At 54.7% G+C, this 19353-nt stretch overlaps 9 protein-coding genes across 9 annotated transcripts; 3 read left to right on the forward strand and 6 right to left on the reverse strand.

Annotated features, from left to right (window-relative positions):
- Positions 1 to 295: 295 nt before the first annotated feature.
- Positions 296 to 1003, reverse strand: LMH87_005419 (uncharacterized protein; the record flags this gene model as incomplete). Its single annotated transcript, XM_056203137.1, has 1 exon — positions 296 to 1003. The coding sequence occupies one exon, from the start codon at positions 1001 to 1003 to the stop codon at positions 296 to 298; it is 708 nt and encodes a 235-aa protein (XP_056058625.1).
- Positions 1004 to 1550: 547 nt separating this feature from the next.
- LMH87_005420 (uncharacterized protein) lies at positions 1551 to 2937 on the reverse strand (the record flags this gene model as incomplete). Its single annotated transcript, XM_056203138.1, has 5 exons — positions 1551 to 1709; positions 1801 to 2162; positions 2544 to 2547; positions 2610 to 2668; positions 2913 to 2937. 5 exons carry the CDS (start codon positions 2935 to 2937, stop codon positions 1551 to 1553), a joined length of 609 nt encoding a protein of 202 aa, XP_056058626.1.
- Positions 2938 to 3150: 213 nt separating this feature from the next.
- Positions 3151 to 4972, forward strand: LMH87_005421 (uncharacterized protein; the record flags this gene model as incomplete). The annotated part of the gene is made up of 6 exons (XM_056203139.1): positions 3151 to 3435; positions 3487 to 3782; positions 3839 to 4070; positions 4118 to 4179; positions 4228 to 4642; positions 4889 to 4972. 6 exons carry the CDS (start codon positions 3151 to 3153, stop codon positions 4970 to 4972), a joined length of 1374 nt encoding a protein of 457 aa, XP_056058627.1.
- A 1446-nt stretch (positions 4973 to 6418) lies between these two features.
- On the reverse strand, positions 6419 to 7501 carry LMH87_005422 (uncharacterized protein; the record flags this gene model as incomplete). Its single annotated transcript, XM_056203140.1, has 4 exons — positions 6419 to 6452; positions 6511 to 6742; positions 6814 to 7226; positions 7317 to 7501. 4 exons carry the CDS (start codon positions 7499 to 7501, stop codon positions 6419 to 6421), a joined length of 864 nt encoding a protein of 287 aa, XP_056058628.1.
- A 1729-nt stretch (positions 7502 to 9230) lies between these two features.
- Positions 9231 to 10260, reverse strand: LMH87_005423 (uncharacterized protein; the record flags this gene model as incomplete). Its single annotated transcript, XM_056203141.1, has 2 exons — positions 9231 to 9925; positions 9981 to 10260. The coding sequence occupies 2 exons, from the start codon at positions 10258 to 10260 to the stop codon at positions 9231 to 9233; spliced, it is 975 nt and encodes a 324-aa protein (XP_056058629.1).
- Positions 10261 to 10924: 664 nt separating this feature from the next.
- On the forward strand, positions 10925 to 12211 carry LMH87_005424 (uncharacterized protein; the record flags this gene model as incomplete). The annotated part of the gene is made up of 3 exons (XM_056203143.1): positions 10925 to 11150; positions 11250 to 12128; positions 12195 to 12211. The coding sequence occupies 3 exons, from the start codon at positions 10925 to 10927 to the stop codon at positions 12209 to 12211; spliced, it is 1122 nt and encodes a 373-aa protein (XP_056058630.1).
- A 414-nt stretch (positions 12212 to 12625) lies between these two features.
- On the reverse strand, positions 12626 to 14653 carry LMH87_005425 (uncharacterized protein; the record flags this gene model as incomplete). Its single annotated transcript, XM_056203144.1, has 2 exons — positions 12626 to 13451; positions 13506 to 14653. The coding sequence occupies 2 exons, from the start codon at positions 14651 to 14653 to the stop codon at positions 12626 to 12628; spliced, it is 1974 nt and encodes a 657-aa protein (XP_056058631.1).
- Positions 14654 to 15885: 1232 nt separating this feature from the next.
- Positions 15886 to 16310, forward strand: LMH87_005426 (uncharacterized protein; the record flags this gene model as incomplete). Its single annotated transcript, XM_056203145.1, has 2 exons — positions 15886 to 15927; positions 16002 to 16310. 2 exons carry the CDS (start codon positions 15886 to 15888, stop codon positions 16308 to 16310), a joined length of 351 nt encoding a protein of 116 aa, XP_056058632.1.
- A 338-nt stretch (positions 16311 to 16648) lies between these two features.
- LMH87_005427 (uncharacterized protein) lies at positions 16649 to 18881 on the reverse strand (the record flags this gene model as incomplete). Its single annotated transcript, XM_056203146.1, has 4 exons — positions 16649 to 18232; positions 18326 to 18519; positions 18598 to 18708; positions 18836 to 18881. 4 exons carry the CDS (start codon positions 18879 to 18881, stop codon positions 16649 to 16651), a joined length of 1935 nt encoding a protein of 644 aa, XP_056058633.1.
- Between the last annotated feature and the right edge of the window lie 472 nt (positions 18882 to 19353).

A 19353-nucleotide genomic window follows, 5' to 3' on the forward strand; every position in this document is an offset into this window, starting at 1 on the left:
AATTGATGCGGTTTGACGGGAGTTTCTTGCGACGAATTGGGGTATGAGTTGAAAAAGAATGTGTCCTGGGAAAGGGTTCTGTCGAAGCTTTATGCAACGTCATGAATGGAGACGTCACGCCAGCAATGCAGCTCGGGCCGCATCCACCCACTGTTAAACTGGTGCTGACCTGCCCGGAAACAGCCCGTTTCCCATCGAAGATTTCGGACTTCGGAAAAGACAAGGTGGCCGAACCGCTTGCAAAATTATGCTCGAGCAATCATATCCAATCATTATTTTCGTCCTGTATACTATTCTAATTTTGCGGTCTCTCTAACGAGTACATAAAGCACAGCGGCAGCAACGGCGGGTTCTCCAGGTCTATGCACTTCTTGACCAGCTTGAAGCCAGTCTTGAGCAGCACATTCTGGCTCGCGACATTCGAGTCGAGCGTGATAGCCGCAATCTGCTCCGGCACCGTCACAATTTCATCCCCCGCGGCCTGCGCCCGCGCCGCCGCGGACGGCGGCACGGTGCTCGAGTCCGCCGCCAGCTCCACGAGCGCCTCCCCGCGCGGCAGCGACCAGTACAACTCGAGGAAGCCGCGCAGCATCTCGGTCGCGTAGCCTTTACCCCAGGCCTCCTTGCGCAGCATGTAGCCGAGCGCGGGCCAGCCGAGCAGGTCGGCGCGGATATGCGAGCCGATGGTGCCGACGAGCGTACCGGTCGCGCGCTCCAGCACCGCCAACACGTAGACGTCGTCGCCGGCGGGCGAGAGAAAGTTGTCGAGCTTGGCCTGCGTCTCGGCCGGCGAGGCGTCGGGTCGCCCCTGCGCGGTGAAGATCATGACCTCGGGCTGCGTGCGAAGCTCGTGGTACTGCGCGAGGTCGTCGGCGGTAAAGGACCGTAGCAGAAGACGCGGCGTCTCGTGCGGCGGGCGCGCGGCGACGGGGAGGTACGGCGCCGGCAGGGTCGTCTTGACCTTGACCATGTCAATGAGCGTCAGTTCCATGGCTTCGGCCATCTCTGTAGTCGATTGAGCCTCGTAGCTGGGTGGGCTCTGAAATGGCTGCTGCGCGGATGTCTCGTAGAGTGAAACAGTCCAAGGCCTCGTTTTGTCCAAGTACGGAAAGCACCACTAGTTCCTGAATAGGTTGCAAAGACTACGTCCGGGTTCCTGGAAGGCGCGCAACAACCAGTGACTCACGAGTCGTATTTGCGTCGGCCTAGCATCAGCTTGGTCCATTTGTCCTGGGAATGGGTTCTGCCCCACTGCGGCTGTCGAAACGAACGAGCGTGGCCGCGTCTAGACTACGAACGTTGGGTTCAATTGTGGTCAATGTAGCAGGTTGATAACAGCAGATCTGCGGGAGATGCCGATCTATCAAACACGGTCTCTCATCTGCGCTTATTTCACAAGCGTCACGAGCACGCAAATCGTAATGTAACATGTTTTAAAATTTTGGTTCATTTCGATGCCCTTGATCTAGAGCAAATGCAGTTGATATTTTTTCATCCGTAGTAAACACCTGCAAAAACCTGCCAAACCCCACCCCAAGCCAAAAAACACTCTAAGCGAAAGTGGAAGGTCGGCTCGCGCTGAAGATCTTGGTGGTGGCAGCCTTGGTGATACGGTGAGGGAGAGGGAAGCTGAGGTCCTTCGTGAGGAGCTGCTTGATGTAAGGGCGCTTGACATCGTCGGCCTTCTCGATCTCGACGACACGGAGAATCTGTCATGAACGTGTTAATATCTTTGCTCCCTTCTTCTCTTTGCAGCTTTGGGCGATTGCAGATTCCAATCTCCCAGGGGGGACAACGTACGTGGATGGACCTGAAGCGGGCACGGTGGCGGGCGGCCATGTCAGAGTACAGAGCATCGACGGCGTCGGTGCGGCTCATCTCACGGTACTCCTTGTACATGTTGTGGGTGCCGGAGCGCGAGTCGTAGCGGATCCAGATGCCGAAGTTCTTGACCTTCTGGGGGTGCTTCTCGGCGACGGCCTTGACGGAGACAATCTCGCCGGTGGTCTTCTTGATCTTGCGGAGACCGCGCAAGAAGTACCAGAAACGGGACTTGGCGACCGTGGTGTTGGGCGCGAAGATGGTCATGCGGTACATGGATGGGGTAGGGTTGGCCTCGGTGGGCAAATGGCGGCCAATGACCTCGTATTCCTGAAGACGACCTGGAGACGTTTGTTAGTATTGACGGATCGTGAGCGTGGCTACTTCGGCGAGCGGTTGGTTTCGAGGATTGCACGGTGTAGTCGGCGGAAGCGAGCATATGGTGTGTCCAGATTTTCGTGTTTGTCGAAACAGGGTCGCACGTCGAAAATTTGTCGATCAGTTGGCGAGCAAGGTTTCAATGCTTCAATACCATTCAGAACTGGTGACCGTCGCCCACGATGAATTTAGTTCCAAATCGCCTTGCTTCCTGTCCATGTAGTCGTTCATCATCCGAGTTGTCGACTCGAGGGTTTGCATCGCATTCGACAGTGAAATTTCCGACCTCGTACAATCGCGCAATCCGGAAAACCAAACCAGCCGTAAAATAATTCAATGCTTACCCATCTGAAATGACTGTTAGCGAATGCTATATCGAGGCGTGGATTATTCGTTGGGGGCTTCCTTACAGTGACGGTGGTTACCTTCGACGTTGGCTGAGATTTGAAGATGTTCAAAGTCGGGAGGGCTTGTAGTGATAATTTTTGTGTGCGGAGAGTGGGGAGGGCTGGCCGCCTCTCAAAGCGTGCAGGGCTTTGTCACGGCTGGCGATTGGCCACAGGGAGCAGCAAAGCCCCACCAAAGTAAAAAGGCACCACCAAAATTCCCGGTCACGTGCAGCACGTCAAAAAAACGCGAGACCCAGAAAAAAGTTGGATCGCGCTCCGTTTGGCCTGGAGTGTTTTGGCCGCTCAACTTTCCAGGGTACGTACCGACTGGTTTGTCGGTCGCTGCCATTGACAACAGAGCCAGCAGCAGCCACTGTTGCGCGCCAGCAGGGATCCACAACCCCTCCAAACAGACAACGGCAGACGATACCTATCTCACTAGCATCTGCTGCCTCATGCTGGGATATATTGGGGCTTTATTTGGCTAAAGCCAATCTGACATTCATCTCATGAAGCAGAATCTGACCCAACTGCACCGTTCACACGATACCCAACCGCAGCCATGAACGAGCTGTTTGAGGAGTTTGCCCAGGCTCACTCCCTACAGCATGGCTACATCCTAGCTCAGACGCTGTCACCAGTTCCGCCGCCTGCACAGCCCAATAGACTCCGGCAAATACTGCAAAGCACAAACTCTCACAGCATCAAAGGCGATTTGAAACACTTCATCAAGACCAAGACGGCACGAAAAGTCAAGCTCGACCATGAAGAGGTGAATGGCTGGGTGGAGGTCTACGCTGCTTACTGGCACGCTGTTGGTGAAATTGTCGCCGGCGAGGAGGGAAGAGTAAGTGACCAGGGACCTTGACGTGGAAAGTGTATTAATCGGTACTTTTAGTCAACATGGACGAAGGTGTATGAGGCATGGAAAGACTTGACGTCCATGCTCATTCGCGGGTACAACAATTACGGCTTTGAAGCATGGACAATCCCGACTCTGTACATGGTTGGCAAGTACCTACGGCTCTTCGCCATCAAGTCTGACGCAGAGCGCAGCAAGCAGTCTGGAGTATTGCCGACGGGATCAGCCGCCCTTATGCAGGACGACTTTGACCCTGAAGCAGATAAACAGGCTCAGCTGCGCGACTGTGAACAGCATCTGAAAAGAATCTTCACACTTTGTCTCAATGATAGGTACAACTGCGGTTTTTTTTTTGTCTGCATTTTTTCTCATGCTGACGTTGAACCAGGGCGCCATTGCAAGAATCAAGAAAGTGGGGGATATACTACATCATCAACTTGTTGTTCAAAACGTACTTCAAGCTCAATTCCGCCTCATTGTCAAGAACAATCCTCAAGACGCTGGCAGTCTACAACCAAAAGGGAGACATGCCGCCTCTAGAATCGTTTCCCAAGTCGCAGCGAGTCACTTTCAAATACTACGAGGGAGTACTATTCTTCCTGGAAGAAAATTATACAGAAGTGAGCAGGTACAATTTGACGCAAGGGGCTAAGCTAACCAAAGGCAGGCTGAAAAGTATCTTGTTGAAGCCTGGGATCTTTGCCAAAAAGACGCCCGACCGAACTCTGAGTAAGTCCACCACATTGTAGGTGGCCGACCTCTGACTGACTGTTGCAGGCGCATTCTCACATATCTCATCCCTTGTCGGCTCCTTACCAGCCATGTCCTCCCCACCAAGAAGCTGCTGGAGCCTTACCCACGCTTACAAGAGCTGTTTTTGCCCCTCGCCAAATGCATTCGAAGCGGCGACCTGCGCAACTTTGACAAGGCTCTACAAAGCGGAGAGGATCAATTTGTCAAACGCCGCATATATCTTACCCTTGAACGCGGGCGCGATATTGCCCTGCGCAACTTGCTTCGCAAAGTCTTCATAGCGGGCGGCTTCGACGAGCCCAAAGAAGGCGAAACGACACAGGTCCGCCGCACGCGAGTTCCTGTCGCAGAGTTCCAGGCTGCCATTAGTATGGGCAGCGGTGGCGACAGCATCGATACGGACGAGGTCGAATGCTTATTGGCCAACATGATATACAAGGTGAGCTTCATTATTGCATAAATCACATCACATGCGCAACTCTTTACGGCCTCCTGTGGGCTGCTGCGGCGTCTTGTAATAAGACGTGCGCGGCGGGAGGGGCAGCCACGTCAGAAAGGCGGCTACAGCGCCTAAGGACGCCCGAGGCCAACACATGCGCACCACGTCACAGCATCAGCACTCTATCACTTTTTTCTCCTCACACGCCCCTACCATGAGTCACCGGCTAACAATATTCCTCGTCAGGACCTAATGAAGGGCTACATTGCGCGCGAGCGCGGCATTGTGGTGCTGTCGAAGAAGGGTGCCTTCCCGGGAACAGGGATATAGGCTTGCACACTTTCACGGAGGAGGCAAAAGTGCATGTTTAAAACAGACTAGATCAGGGAGGCCTTGCAGTTTCATGTTTTAGGCCGATCAACTGGGTTGGCGGCCCCATCCGCCAAGCGTGAACTTTTTGCACGCCGACCGCAGTTGTTGCCTCACGGTCGTTGCTCCGATGTCTGTGCAGAAAGAAAAGCAGAACGTCCCGTACGTGTGGCTTTTTACTTTTTTTAATTCGAGATGCAAGTCCGAATTACTTTTGCTAAAGACAAATAACAAAGTACTTGACACCACCACTTGTGTTCTTCCTCATGCGAGTGGGCAACGGGAGAGCCATCCGCCACCAGGCAACCATGCATGAGAAAACGCATCCCCGGTGACTCCACGGCGACGCTGTAGTGAAGATAGCACTGCAGTATCGCCGATCGTATGTTCTATGTGTTGCATCGCGAGGGAGTGCTTGCTCTTGGCGCTTCAGTCTGGCCCGGCTACAAACTCCGCCTTGGGCTTGCCGAGGCTCTTTGTGTTTAACCTTTTAATGGACTGAGTCACTAAAACAGTCATATCTAGAGGGGGTACTTGTGGAAAAAAGAGGCTTGCTGCATTTGCGCCAGGCATCCGGCATTGCGTTGGAAGTGCGCCCGACTTGAATTTCGCACGCCCCCTCCATCTCTCCATGCAACCCCCCATTCCCCTCTTATTGTACTTTACACATTTGTGCTTAGTTTACCCATCACGCATATCTTAAAACAGAAGATTTTCATTTAGTGAATTATTGCCGTAATTAATTGGCGCTGCAACGAGCGTTGAGAATAGGATACAGAGGCTGGTACCGAGCTGGCTGTTTTCCTTGCAGTCGTACTGTACATGAAGAAGAAGAAGTAGAAGAAGAAGAACAGACAAAAGAAATCTAATAAAAACACCAAACCGAGACCTTTGGTTCATTTTTCCTTTCTGGTTGCTTTCCGCAAACAGGTCTCTTGATATAAAAATACAGCTCCATTGTGAGAAGATGACCAATTTTTTTTGGGCGGATGTGGTTTGTTTTCTTTTCGTGACGTGTGAGTAAACAGAACTGTTCCTTATCACGTCTTCCAACATGTAGAACATGTACAGCGTACAATCTGATTCTGGCTTGCAAGACAGGATGTGAGAAGAAAAAAGGGGAGGGATGAAAACAGGGCGATATGTCAAAAGCACGGAACGACAGAGAAGAGTAATTGTACAAGGGTAGCGAAAGGAAATGCGCCAAACAAAAAATGAGTAGCTTCGATGAAAAGGAAAGCCGAGATTCGAAGAGAACGCCATTGCGAGAGGAAAAGAAGTAGAAGAAAAACGAAACGCCAGAACGCCATGAAATGATATCTTCTGCGCGAGTGTTCAGGGTTTCTGCTCAACCCATGATCAAGCAAGAGGAGTGCGTGGTAGAGATGTAAGTGTTGAGGGAGAATATTAGGAGAAGAATCGATTAGACTTGGGTGTGTTCCTTTTCAGCAGTGTCAGCGGGTGCTTTTTTCCTTGGCCGAGCGAGTAGTAAGACTTACTGCCCCGATGCAATGTCGTCAACGTGATTGCAGAGAGCGACAAAGAGGTCAAAGAAGAGGGGCGTGCCGCCGTTGTGCATCTCCAGCTGCATGGTCCCGCTGCGCTTGAAGGTGTTGCGGGAGCGGATGATGAGAGCGAGGTAGTGAGCGCGCAGCTTGGAGTCTGTGTCGGGCGTGTTGGCGTATGCGTAGCGAGCCGACGTCAAAATGGTGCTGCACTGGATGCCAGATTCTGTACCAAGAGGATTCATGTTAGAAACTAAAAAAAAACTTGTAGACAAGCCCAAAAAAAAAAAAACGTACGAAGTCCTTGCTTGCGGAGAGCAATCTTCTTGAGCTCTGACAGCCCGTAACGCTCGGCGGCGCAGTAAATGACCGTGTCCTTGAGCAGGTCGCCGTCGAAGCTGCGGTGGTAGACGGTGCTCTCGACGCGCGCCTGCTCCTCGTCGCTCGCCGGGGCCTGAATCTCCCACGAGTTGCGGCGCTTGTTGTGCGCGAGGCGCGGGAAGTAGTCGCCCTTGTAGAGGTACTCGAGGATGGAGCTGAAGATCTCGGGCTCCTCGTCGGGGAGCGCGATGCGCTTGGCCGCCGGGTCCATGTACGTGGTGCGCAGCGTCTGCGCGAAAAAGGGACTGGCACAGAGGACGTCCTCGTGGGCGGCAAAGAGGCGCTGCTCGGCGCCGACGACGAGGGTGACGACGCTGGAGGTGATGCCACTGTGCGGACATGTTGTGTAAGTTGGTGGGTGGGAGATGGAAAGAGCCAAAGGGAGAAGGGGAGGCCTGTCGAGAATAAAGGCAACTTACTTGGTCATGGAAGTATCGACGGTTCCAGCCGTGGAAGCTGTGGTAGGGCGACGGTGGCGAGACGACGACTCGTGGCGTTTCTTGGAGACACCGCTGCTCTCGCGAAAGGAGGTGCTCGACTTGGAGACCTTGTGACCTTTGGAGAAGCTCCTGGTGGTGGACTCGGCACGCCTGGAGGAGAACATGTTTTTTTTTGGTATGTGAAGTGATGATGAGGGGATGAAAAGTCGATGGATTATATATCTTCAGAGGGGGGAAACAATGATTAAAGTGCTGGTTATGAATGGCTTTCGTAATCGTGGCAGCCAGGCAGCAAAGGCGGGAAACAAGTATCGCCTGAGGAGCGAGGAGTGCAAATCACAGCGGCGATGGTCCTTTATGCCAAGGTGATTATAGCAGGTTGTATTTTTTTTGAAGGAGAAAATCGTCGCTGGGTTTCTTATTGTCGACAGACTTACCGTTTCGAAACACCAAAGACGCTGCAATAAAACCAAGAAGGGGCGGAAGCAGCTAGATTACAGGCGGGCGCCCAGGCATTTTATAATCATACTGAGCGACGCTTCACTACCCAGATAAGCAGTGTGCATGTGTGTGTGTGGGCTGCCTATGTTACGGCGACACCCCCCTGTAGCAAGAAAAAAGGCAAGCCAACCAGGGAAGCAAGGTAGGCAGAGAGGAAAAAGTGGTGATAGTGCCAGCCGAGGGTCGCGCTCTGACCGCGTTAAGTGGCTTTGGCTGCGACGGGATACTGTCACGTAATCACGTGTGCTACTTTACCAGGCCGGGGACGGCGAGCCGGGCGGCGTGAGGTTTGGCACCCTGGCAGGTTTCGAGTCATCTATCCCAGAAGAAGAAAAATAAATAGGGGTGGCTGGGTTTTGGATTTCTTTTGGGATGGTCATTAAAATGATGCTGCCTTGCCGTTGCCTCTGGGCTGGTCCTCTGTATGCAAGCCAAGAGACGGCTTGCATAACAATAAGGCACACTGCCCACCTTATTGGTGCATGCCGGCTTGTACAGAGCCTTACGAATCGGCCACGCATGCTGTGCTTGTGAGATGTGTTTCCCCATGATTTTACACATTTGTAGTCAATCCATGGGGTTTTTGGCCCGATGCGTTGGCCTGTTGCGCGTCACTGCGCGGCCTGCTGCCTACATTCACGCCGAGCACATCCAGCTGGCCGGCCTATTGTCTCGATGGTACGACCGACTAACTACAAGACGACGGCGTCGACACCACTTACTACCCCCTGTCTATGGATCGCATACCACCTCGCTGGAGCGGGGGGGAGGATTCACACACACCCAACACCCCAGTCTCAGCTTTTTATTCACGGCTCGCCGCATTGTTACGTGGGCTGTGTGGAGTACTGTCCAGGTTTTTGCCTGGTGTGAAGAGCCAGGAGCATCGTCAGGCAGACGTCCTCCACCGTGCAGGTCACTCGTGATTAGCGCCCCGAATTGTCGGGCCGTTTGCTTCGAAATCTGCAGGTTAAAGAATAAAAACAAATCGGATTGCTGTCAATTAAGCCTCCGCAGTGCTCAATTGGTTTTCTTTTCGTGGGAAACCGCCTAGCCAGTGGCGAGCAACACCTCGTAGGTCCCATGTCATTCACACGCCCGTTAGCAAAGGACTCCCGAGGTTCGGTGTTTCTTCGCTCAACCTTCCCCCTCCCCGCACAGAATGGTCTATGCTTTCTGGCTCCGGTGGGCCCATGATAGATTAAATGCTATTTGCTTTTCCCGTTTGCGACGCCCACGGCCAGCCGCCGCCCTTCTTCGGCTGTGAGTCTCTCCCCCCTGCGGTTCGGCAAAGTGGCGGAGGACGCAACAAGGAAACAAAGTTGTCCCTGATCACGCCCGCTGCCATAACTCGTCTCTGGCCATTGTAATTGGCTCCCTACCTACAGAGTATCACCGTACCTGTGCGGCCGCTACAGCGGATCGTATGTATTCCGCAATGGCCTGCTTGCCAGCCTGCCGTATCGACACATCGTTGTGAAGCGCTCTGCGCACGGTATATCGCCGCACAGGCAAGCCGAGCGCCTCGCAGCGTCCGGCCAGCAGCTCGCCGTGATTTTGCGGCACCAGCTCGTCACTCCCGGCCTCGACAATGTACACTGGCATCGGCTGCCGCTTTGCCTTTTGTGCCACCGTCTCTAGATTCTTCCACGTGTCCAGCTGATTGCGCAGAAATGGCCACAAATACCGATAAGGCAGCCACTTCTGGGGATACAGCGCCTGGAGCATGGCCCTCGTATTGGTGAATGGTGTCTCGAGCACCAAGCCGCGTATCGCAAGATTTGCATCGTCCATCGTATTCGCGGCTAGATTGGAGGCGAAGCCGCATCCTATGCTCTGGCCCCAGAGCAGTACAACAGGGTCACGCTGTGAGTCCGTATGTCTACTTTTGTGCAATTGCGTGACCCATTGCAATGAGGCCTCTATATCCAGGTTGATGCCTCTCTCGGACGGCCGATCGTGTGACTTCCAGAAGCCTCGATAGCTCACGCCGATAATGGTATAGCTTGCACTTTGGTCGGCGTCTCGAACTCGACGGAGAATCGAAGATAATTCGGGCAGTCGTGGGGGCAACGATGAAGCATTGCCTGAAAAAACCATGTTAGTCACGCTCGCTTCTTGCTGCACCGCAGCTACACGCACCTTGAAAATACAGAATGTACACTGGCGTCACAGATGGGCTTGGCCTTTCCGAAGCTTCATTGCTGATACACAGTGCAATTGGTGTGCCGTCCAGCGACTTGATCATCTCCCGTCTCCAGGTCACTCCGCGGCATTGGCTCGCATAGTCTGCTATTTCCAAGCGGCGAGCATCTGGTGGCAGAAATGGGTTGTAGATGATGGTGTTTTGAAACACAATCAACATGGTGCATTTCCAGCACCAAAGAGTTATGAATAGCCCCGTAAAGATGATTGGAGGCATCACCGCCGGCGCAATATGCAAGTTCCGGTGGAAATGCAGCTCCATGGGCCGCAGCGCGAGCTCAAGCTTTGGAGACGCAAAGAATGGCCGATGCCTCCTGGCCGCGCAATGTCGCGCCATGGGCCAAGCCACCCGGCGCGAGGCCATCTTGGACGAGACAGTAGCTCTATCAGCGCATCATGTGCGTGATGTCTCCGGAATGATCATTGAGCACGGTAATTTGATGCGGGATGCGCTAGGGGTGACGTCAAGCAGTGATGGAGGTAGCTTGGACTCAACTGCTGTCGCGAATTCAGGGCCCTGGGGTGGCCAACCCCGCTGTAATTTATGCGTACTATGGCTGCCAGCTCTCGTAGAAGCTCAGGCACTGTATACAGCCTGCAGCTTCATGCCACTGATAGCCATGACCTTTTAGAAATTATTCGCTCCAAACTACATTTCTGGATTTTTCACTTATTTTACTGGCTTCGCATCTCACAAATGCAATCATCTTTCACGGGGGTCGTCATTGGTCACAAGCCGCTTTAGCGTCTCTGCCTAACAAATTGCCCCGCCATCTTTTATCGATACTCCAGAGTAAAGAGGCAACATCGCAGTTACAAAAGTTGCCTCCTACACTCTACCGGCCCCGTCATACTCCAGAGTGCGCAGAAGAATACACATCATGTCTCCCGGTTCAACGAGCGAAGAGCAGCCACCGGCGCACGTCACCATCGAGGCCGACGCCGAACCTCATCACGCCAGCGGCAGCCTGACAAACGCCAACGGCTGGGACGGCAAGCTGCGCATGCCAAAGTCGGCCATCTTGACCAACCCCGAAGCCGTGTCCGACCCGGAATACTCGGACGACGAGAACGTACTGCCTGGCGAAGAAATCGCCGCCGATGAAGGTGAGTCTTTTCCTTTGCACATGCGCGTCGAGGCAGAGCACGCGAGCACCTCCGCCGCCAACCGCCGCCCACTGACTGACACACTTCTTTTCCACATAGATTTGCTAGCCAATGAAGACCCCGACACCGAGTCGATCAACGTTATCCATTCGCGCGTTAGCTCCATGGAGCGCTTGCGCCTCGAGCGCTTCCAAAAGGTCGCGTCCATCTGCCTCCGACAGAACAACATCCAGCAGATCGAGGGCCTCGACACGCTCGGCGACACGCTCGAGGACCTCGACCTCTACGACAACCTGATAGCGCACATTCGCGGCATCGACAAGCTGACCAAGCTGACCAACCTCGACCTCAGCTTCAACAAGATCAAGCACATCAAGCACGTCAACCACCTCAAGGACCTCAAGACGCTGTACTTTGTCGCCAACAAGATCAAGGAGATTGAGAACCTCGACGGCCTCGACAAGGTGACGTCGCTCGAGCTCGGCTCCAACCGCATCCGCGAGATCAAGAACCTCGACACCATGAAGAGCATCGAGCAGCTGTGGCTCGCCAAGAACAAAATCACCGAGCTCAAGAACCTCGGCGGCCTGACGCACCTGCGCCTCCTCAGCATCCAGTCGAACCGCATCCAGGACCTGCGCCCGCTGCGCGAGGTGCCGCAGCTCGAGGAGCTGTACATTTCGCACAATATGCTCGCCTCGCTCGAGGGGCTCGAGGCCAACGTGAACCTCTCGACGATTGACATTTCGCACAACAAGATTGACAGCCTCAAGGGCCTCGGCCCGCTGACCAAGCTCGAGGAGGTCTGGGCCAGCTACAACCTCCTCATGGACTTTGCCGACGTCGAGCGCGAGCTCAGAGACAAGGAGGCGCTGACGACGGTGTACTTTGAGGGCAACCCGCTGCAGCTCCGCGCGCCCGCGCTGTACAGGAACAAGGTCCGCCTGGCGCTGCCGCAGCTCAAGCAGATTGATGCGAGTAAGTCGAGAGATTTTCCGTTGACGTGTCACGGCAACTGGACAATGGAACTGACAAAGCTACCAGCATTCCTCAGAGCATAAGAAACGGAGACGAATGGGGGGGTAACCAGGCCCGGGTCCACGGCGTTCAGCAGGACATTTGACGTATTACAGACATGATGATCCAAACATTTACGGATTCTTACGGCTCTTGTGTTTTTTTTTTTCTACAGCAGGCTACTCACCAAACTCAAGTTGATTCTTGATTCTTACATTAGAACATCCACAGGACACAAGTCTTTTTTCCTACATCATCTTTTTGAATATCATGCTTTGCACTTCTTCGCTCATGCTCTTCTTACAAATATGCATCTGAATCTTCCCGCTCCCGTTTATGCTAAAACAAAAATAACATTTTCCAGCAAGTGACTCCATCCGCACATGCCAAGTGTTCTAGTATGTATAAAACCCCAGAAAAGGCAGCCAACAAAGCTCGTGCACCCTTGTTGATCCTCTTCAACCAGGAAAACCTCCACGCGCCATCTTCTTGGCATGGCCAGCCTTGCGGTTATGGTTCGCTCGCGAGCCCTTGTTCGCCTCCTTGTTCTTCCGTGCGCTCTCCGTGCCCTTGTCGCCCGCTGCCCCCGCCACGCTCCCGCCGCCGCGTCCTCTACCACCACCGCCACCTCCTCTGCCACGTGCTGGGCCGCCGCCTCTTCCTCTGCCGCCTCTGTTGGCAGCAGCGCCGCCGGCATCGCTGTCCTCTGCGCCCGAGTCGCGCCAGGACGTGCGGCCGAGCTCGCGCTGCTGGCCGCTAAAGGCATACTTGGCCTCGAGGCGGCGCATCTGGCCGGCGTTGCGGGTGAGCATGAGCGCCCAGCCCTCGATGGCCTCGTCGGGCATGCCCGTGTCCTCACGGAGCTTGGCGCGCGCGGCCGAGGAACGGCGCGTCGCGGCGTCGCGGTCAAAGGTGCGGGCGTCCGACTGGAACGCCCGGAACAGCGCCTCCTCGTTGGCGTCGTGCGCGCCGTCAGCTTCCTGGTTCGCCGAGGCGTCGACGGTGCCGCCCACGTCGTCGGCGTCGTATGTGTCGTCGCGCTCGTCGTCGTCGGAGTCAAAGGCGGCGAGGGCGGAGAGGATGGCGGCCTTGCCGGGCGCCGAGGTGCGGTCCCGGAGCAGCTGGTCGGCGGTCCGCTCGGGCCGCTTGCCAAAGGAGAGCTTGGAGGTGTCGACGGCGAGACGGTCGAGGTCGTCGTCGTCGTAGATGTTGCGCCGGGTGGGTAGCTGCGGCGGTGTAGAGTGCGGTGCCATGTCCGGCGGTGGTTGCTGGTGGGATTGGGATCTAGAATCTGTAAGTCACGAAACGTGGAACATTCTGCTTTTGTATGAAACGTACAAGCCTTCGCTACGATCCGCGGTAGCAAGGTGTGGTGGCAACGACTCGCTGAGAAGGTTGGCAACAACCTGCTCAACATCTTCGTTGTACTCGTCCAGACACTTGGCGACGAATCCGGCGCCGAGGTCTGGGAACAAGTCTTGCACTTGCGTAATCTGGCTCATGCGATGAATGTGCACCTCGGCGTCTGCATCCTCGCTCGTCTGCGCGCTTTTGCCCTTGTCCACCTTGCGGCGTACCAGCCTCTTTGGCCGCACCATGGCGCCCTTCTTGAATGCCTCCAGGGCCGTGATGCGCTTCTTCAGGTTCGGCGTCGCCGCGCCATCGGCTTCCGCCCTCGCCAGCAGCACCTTGAGGAGCGGCGTGGACGTGACCAGCTCCGGCACCAGCGAGTCGTTGGCGTTGAGCGGCCCCTGCTTGTGCTGGTCGGCCGCCGACTTGAGCGAGAAGAGCTCGTCGCTCAGCATGGACCACTTGGGGGGCGTGACCTCGACGAGCCCGACCAGGCACAGGTATAGCGTTGCGATGATGACTTTCCGCAGGGGCGGGTTCATGACCTTGTAGCCCGCAATGAGACTGTCGAGAAAGTCGTCGCCGGCGAGAAAGAGCGTGCAGACGTGCGGAGAGGCATGCAGTAGCGGGTTGAGCTTTGCCAGGCTCGCCTCGGCGGATTTGAGATCACCCCGAATTCCAGCGTCTAGGATCGAGATGAGCGACTTTTTCAGCGTGGTCAATGACGACTCAATGGCAGCTGCGTGTGGTGACGCCAGAGCTTGTGAGAGCACAGGCGCTGAAAGTTTCTTTGGATAGATCTTGGCGAGGTTGGCCAGATAGTCAAACGTGTCCAGGTCGGAGGTAGGTTTTGATGACGACGACTGTGCCGTCAATTGCAATATTGCTTTCAGCAGGGCTGGCGACGGCGGATGTGATGCGTCTTGCGAGGCCGCTTCCTGCGCAAATGTGGTGAGAAAGCGAGTGAGAGACGAGTCCTCTTCTGAGAGAGCCTTGGCCAGTTCAGATGCCGAAGAGCTGATGTGAGCTTGCAGCAATGCCACCCAGGCATTTTGTAACGATGCCCATTCCGCTGGTGTGAGCTTGTGACGCCATGCGGCCGGGGGGTAGGCTGCCAGTGACGGCAACTTGGCCATGGTTTGGCGGGATGGAGGGGTATTTTCGAGGTGAGAGTCGAGAGGCGTCCAGAGTCGTTTCTGCCGCGGTGTTGGGGGCTATTGCGAGTTTGGAGAGAATATAGAACTTTTTCAAGGTTGAAGTCGCGTCTCCATGGCTCGTCTATCGGTTTTGTGCGCTGCCTTGTTGAGGCTGTCATTGAATCGCCGGATGATTCATACCTACAAAGAGGGTCAAGCTTGAAGCTCCAGGCCCAGCAGCCAGCTAAAGTAAGTGGGGTGGCCCGTGCCGTGCGTTGTTGAACGTGAGTCTGCGACAGTCTTTGCCACAGTGAAGCAAACCCGCGCAAGCAAATATAAAAACATGAGATGGCGATTATGAAGCTAGTCGGTTGGTCTTCAAATCTGCCGTCTCTGTTTCTTTGCTCGTGAGCTTTATGAGTTTGGTTGAACGTATGAGCACTGGGCACATGTCGCCTTTCCATGCACGTATTGAGATTTATATGAGTCACTTCCCTGCTATAATTACTGAGAAGTAGAAGGGAGATGGTGTTTGGAAAGCATGCTTGCTAATTTGCTTACAAGACACTAATAAGTTATCCGAGTATTCATTAGAAGTCGTAGTGGTGGTACTATTACCAAGTCGCTAGGTTTTACACCCAAATACCACGAGCCTTAACATTCAAGAAAAACAGTTGCGGGAACAGAATTTCAAACTTAATCACAGATTTCTTTGGCAGTTATGATATCTGCTCCAGCCTCAGTCTCAAGTTATGTCGTCGGCGGCACGCAGGATTTCGCTGCACGAAAATAGGCCAATGCAGTGCAAAGGTTTCCTCAGCAGATGACCGGAAACTTGGACTGTGCCTCCAATCCTCGGGTAATTGATGAATAATAAATACTTATTAGGATTTAATTATATGTACTTTTCCACCTCGCAAAGCGTTGGCAACCTTTCGCGTCTCTGATCACCTCGATGCACGTCGGTTGCGCAAAAAGACATACGTACCTTTTTTTTTGGACCCCAGCAGCCGCTCTCCACCAACCACATCCTCTTAAAAGCACCACTCTAACCTGAATAGGGTTAGCCCATCGCACAACCAGTGCGCATTTTCGCAATTCCCCCACCAAAAACTTGTCCCAAGCGAAGCCGCTCTCCGGATCTTGACTTTTTTCCCTTCTTCAACTTCATCACTTTGCCGAAACACAACGTTCGAGTCGTGAAGTCAAATTCCCCCCCAAAATCAATCAAAATGTCCTACAACAAGACTGACAAGGATGTCGGCGAGGCTCCCGTACGTTTTTCTCTCTCCTCGCTTCGCTTGCCTGACAGCGTGGGAACCCTTTTTTTTACTGACAACATTCGCAGAAGAGCCACAAGATCCGCATCACCCTGACCTCGCGCAAGGTCCAGGTCCTCGAGAAGGTCTGCACCGAAATCATCGACCGCGCCAAGAACAAGGACCTCCGCGCCAAGGGCCCCGTCCGCCTGCCCACCAAGACGCTCAAGATCACCACCCGCAAGACCCCTTGCGGTGAGGGCTCCAAGACCTGGGACCGCTTCGAGATGCGCATCCACAAGCGCCTCATCGACCTCAACGCCCCCACCGAGGTCGTCAAGCAGATCATTGTCAACATTGACGCCGGCGTCGAGGTCGAGGTCACCATTGCCGCTTAAGCGGTAGGTGGCTTTAGACCAGCTGGAGCTGGAGCTGGGACGGACGACTGTTGTCTGAAACAGGGCACAGCCGTCTCGGCTCTCACAAGGGACAAGATTAATAAAAAAGAGTTAAAATTCTGCTCTCCCTCGCCACAAAAAAGACTTGAATGCTGCACTGTGAATGTGTATACCCAGAGTGAAAAGTCATGCAACACCGTTGGTCTTCCTCCGGTTACCACGGTACATACATATATATACGTCTGCTTAATTATACAGATACCCAAAAAAAAGTTCAATCGTCCACCCAAATCAAATACAAAAACGCCGCTGTATATGCACATCGTCTCTGCTCCAACCTAGAAATCCCATGTTGTACACTCGCGCGGTGGAGGCAACGAGGGCATCAACCCATCGGCAAACTGCCCGGTTTGCTCAAATTGCTGCCACTGCGCCTTGGTCTTGTCATCATACTTGTCCAAGGGCAGCTCCGTGTCCTTGTAGTAGTTGGGCGCGCCGTTGGGGAACCAGATGCGCGTCCATGTGCCGTCAAAGGCACGAATACCAGGGCTATCCTCATTGTACGTAACGGCCTTGCCTTTGAAAGCCGCCAGTGTCCCATCCATATTCTTATTTATGTAGCTCTCCGCAGCAGGATGCTGTTTGGAGCTTCCAGGCGGGTAAGGGTTACCAGCTGGTGCCGCAGGCTGGGCTGGCTTGGCTCGAGCGCTGCCAAAGGGATTCGAAGGTGCCTGCGTATTGGGCTGCGCTGCTGCAAAAGGGTTTGGTGCCGCTCCGCCGCCACCTGTCTGCTGGCCTCCAGTTGCAAAAGGGTTCCCTGCTGGCGTTGTGGAAGCTCCCCCGCTGCCAAAGGGATTTGAGCTGGGTGCGGCAGCTGGCTGCCCAAAGGGGCTCGCAGTCTTGTTTTGGGCCGGTGTCTGGCTTGCGAACGGACTTGGGGCAGGCTGGTTTGCCTGGTTGTTTGTTGAAGGTGCACCGAAGGGATTCGCTGGTTGAGCATTGCTACTCGACGCCGTAGCAAAAGGGCTCGGGCCGGCATTGCTGTTCCCTCCAAAAGGATTCGCCGGCTTCTCGGTAGTGTTGGATGTAGTAGCAAAAGCGCTTGGACCGGCATTGCTATTTCCTCCAAAGGGATTCGCCGGCTTCTCGGAAGCGTTAGACGCAGCAGCAAAAGGACTCGGTCCTGCGTTGGCGTTTCCTCCAAACGGATTCGGCTTTGCACCGAGTTGACTTGGCTGGCCAAAGGCAGAGGGCTGGGGCCCACCAGTGGCAGGCTGCGCAGATTGCCCAAAGGCGGGAGCGCCAAAGGGGCTCGGCTTTGCGCCCAGGGCCGACGGCTGTCCAAAGGCAGAAGACGTCGGTTGCGAGGGCTGCCCAAAAGCCGATGGCTGCGTTGGCTGTGCCGACTGCCCAAAAGCTGACGGCTGTGATGGTGGTGCTGGTTGGCCGAAAGCAGATGGTTGCGACGGCTGTCCGAACCCCGCGGCGGGTTGGGCTGGTTGCCCAAAGGCGGGCGCGCCGAACGGGTTGGGCTTTTGGCCCAGCGCAGAAGCTTGTCCAAAGGCACTCGTCGTGGGCGTTGCGTTGGCCGCCACTGCGGCCCCAAAGGGCGACGACGCGTTGGTCGTGCTGCTATTCGAAGCAAACGGGTTGGCAGGAGCAGCAGCAGCAGCAGCAGCGGTGTTGCTATTCGAGCCAAAGGGATTCGCGGCTGCAGGCTGCTCCGGCGCTATCGACTTGGGTCGTCTGCCAACCAGAAACTCGCCAAAGGGCGCTCCCTGCGTGCCCTGCTGGCAGACGTCGGTCCGGTTCGGGTGTCGATTCTCACCATCAATGACATACTTGGCAGCTTCGCTGACATTGCGCGCTGCAGCCTGCATCTGCGCCTGGGCATTTTGATACAGCTCTCCAGCTTCAGCAAGCTGTCGGCCCGAAAGTTAGCCTCGCTCTCTCTCTGCATTTGCAAGATCCTGGGAGGGGGGAAAGGCGGGTGTGTGGGGTGTGGTTGTGCATACCGCTTTTTGTTCGTTGCCTTCTGCCTTTCCCTTCATGTAGTGTAACCGCATCTCCTCGAAGCTCTGCTCACGCATGGGCCCGCCAAAGAGCTGGTCGGGAGCCTCGCGGCCCGGAGCGTAGGCAGAGAGGATCCATGTCGGGGTTTCGGTCGTCAGATCGGCCTCCAAGGCATCGAGCTTGATGTAGTATTTATCTGCGAGAGAAACAAGGGGTGTGAGCTGAGCGGTCCAAGGTCGAAACAAAAGAAGAGCATTCGTCATGGGTTCCATACCTAAGTCGCGTTGGAACTGGGAGCCATTGCCACCGCCGCCGCCGCCGAGGGCGCCGAACCGATTCGAGGACTGCGCACCGCCTCCGGTAGAATGCTCGAATCTGCAAGAATCTATTCAGGTTTGAATGGCAGAAGTTAGCGCTCCGTTTTCGTGACACGATATGCACGCCTTCGACGCCGAGGTTCGAAAGGTCTAAGGCCGGTGTGCGGCGGCCCGCAAGAAGGCATTCTGACGTACTTCCAAATCTGCAAGTGCCCTGCTGAAAGAATTTGCACAGAGTCATCGTTGGTGCGGCGCAGGTTGATGGTCAAGAAGGGCGAGTGGGAGTTTTCGCATTCGATTAGGCGGAAGGGGTCGGTTTCGTTTGTGGGGGTATTCAGCACTGCATAATTGAGAGAAGAGGTCGGTCCCAAAGATTGCTTCGATACTCGCGTAAAATTAGACAAATGCGCTGCTCCTGTATCGGAAGTACGGCCTTCCGTCTTGAGACTCAATGCGCTGCACGTTGGAGGTTGTGGGAAATGCAAAGACGTGCAAGGCGTTTGGCAATGTTCTACCAGAAAAAAGAGCTGCGATCGAGTCCCAACGCGAAAAAGCTGGGGCTTCACGCGGTGGGGCCATGCTTCGGCCACCGGCTATCCGCAGTCCATCACGTCAACTCACACAGTCACACTTGGATGACGATGAGGTGAATTTCAGTGTGGTCAATTATTAATGTTGGTGATTTTCTTCATTTTTTTTTATGTACATTTACG

This window comes from Akanthomyces muscarius, chromosome 1, assembly GCF_028009165.1.
Source record: "Akanthomyces muscarius strain Ve6 chromosome 1, whole genome shotgun sequence".
Classification (NCBI taxonomy): domain Eukaryota; kingdom Fungi; phylum Ascomycota; class Sordariomycetes; order Hypocreales; family Cordycipitaceae; genus Akanthomyces; species Akanthomyces muscarius.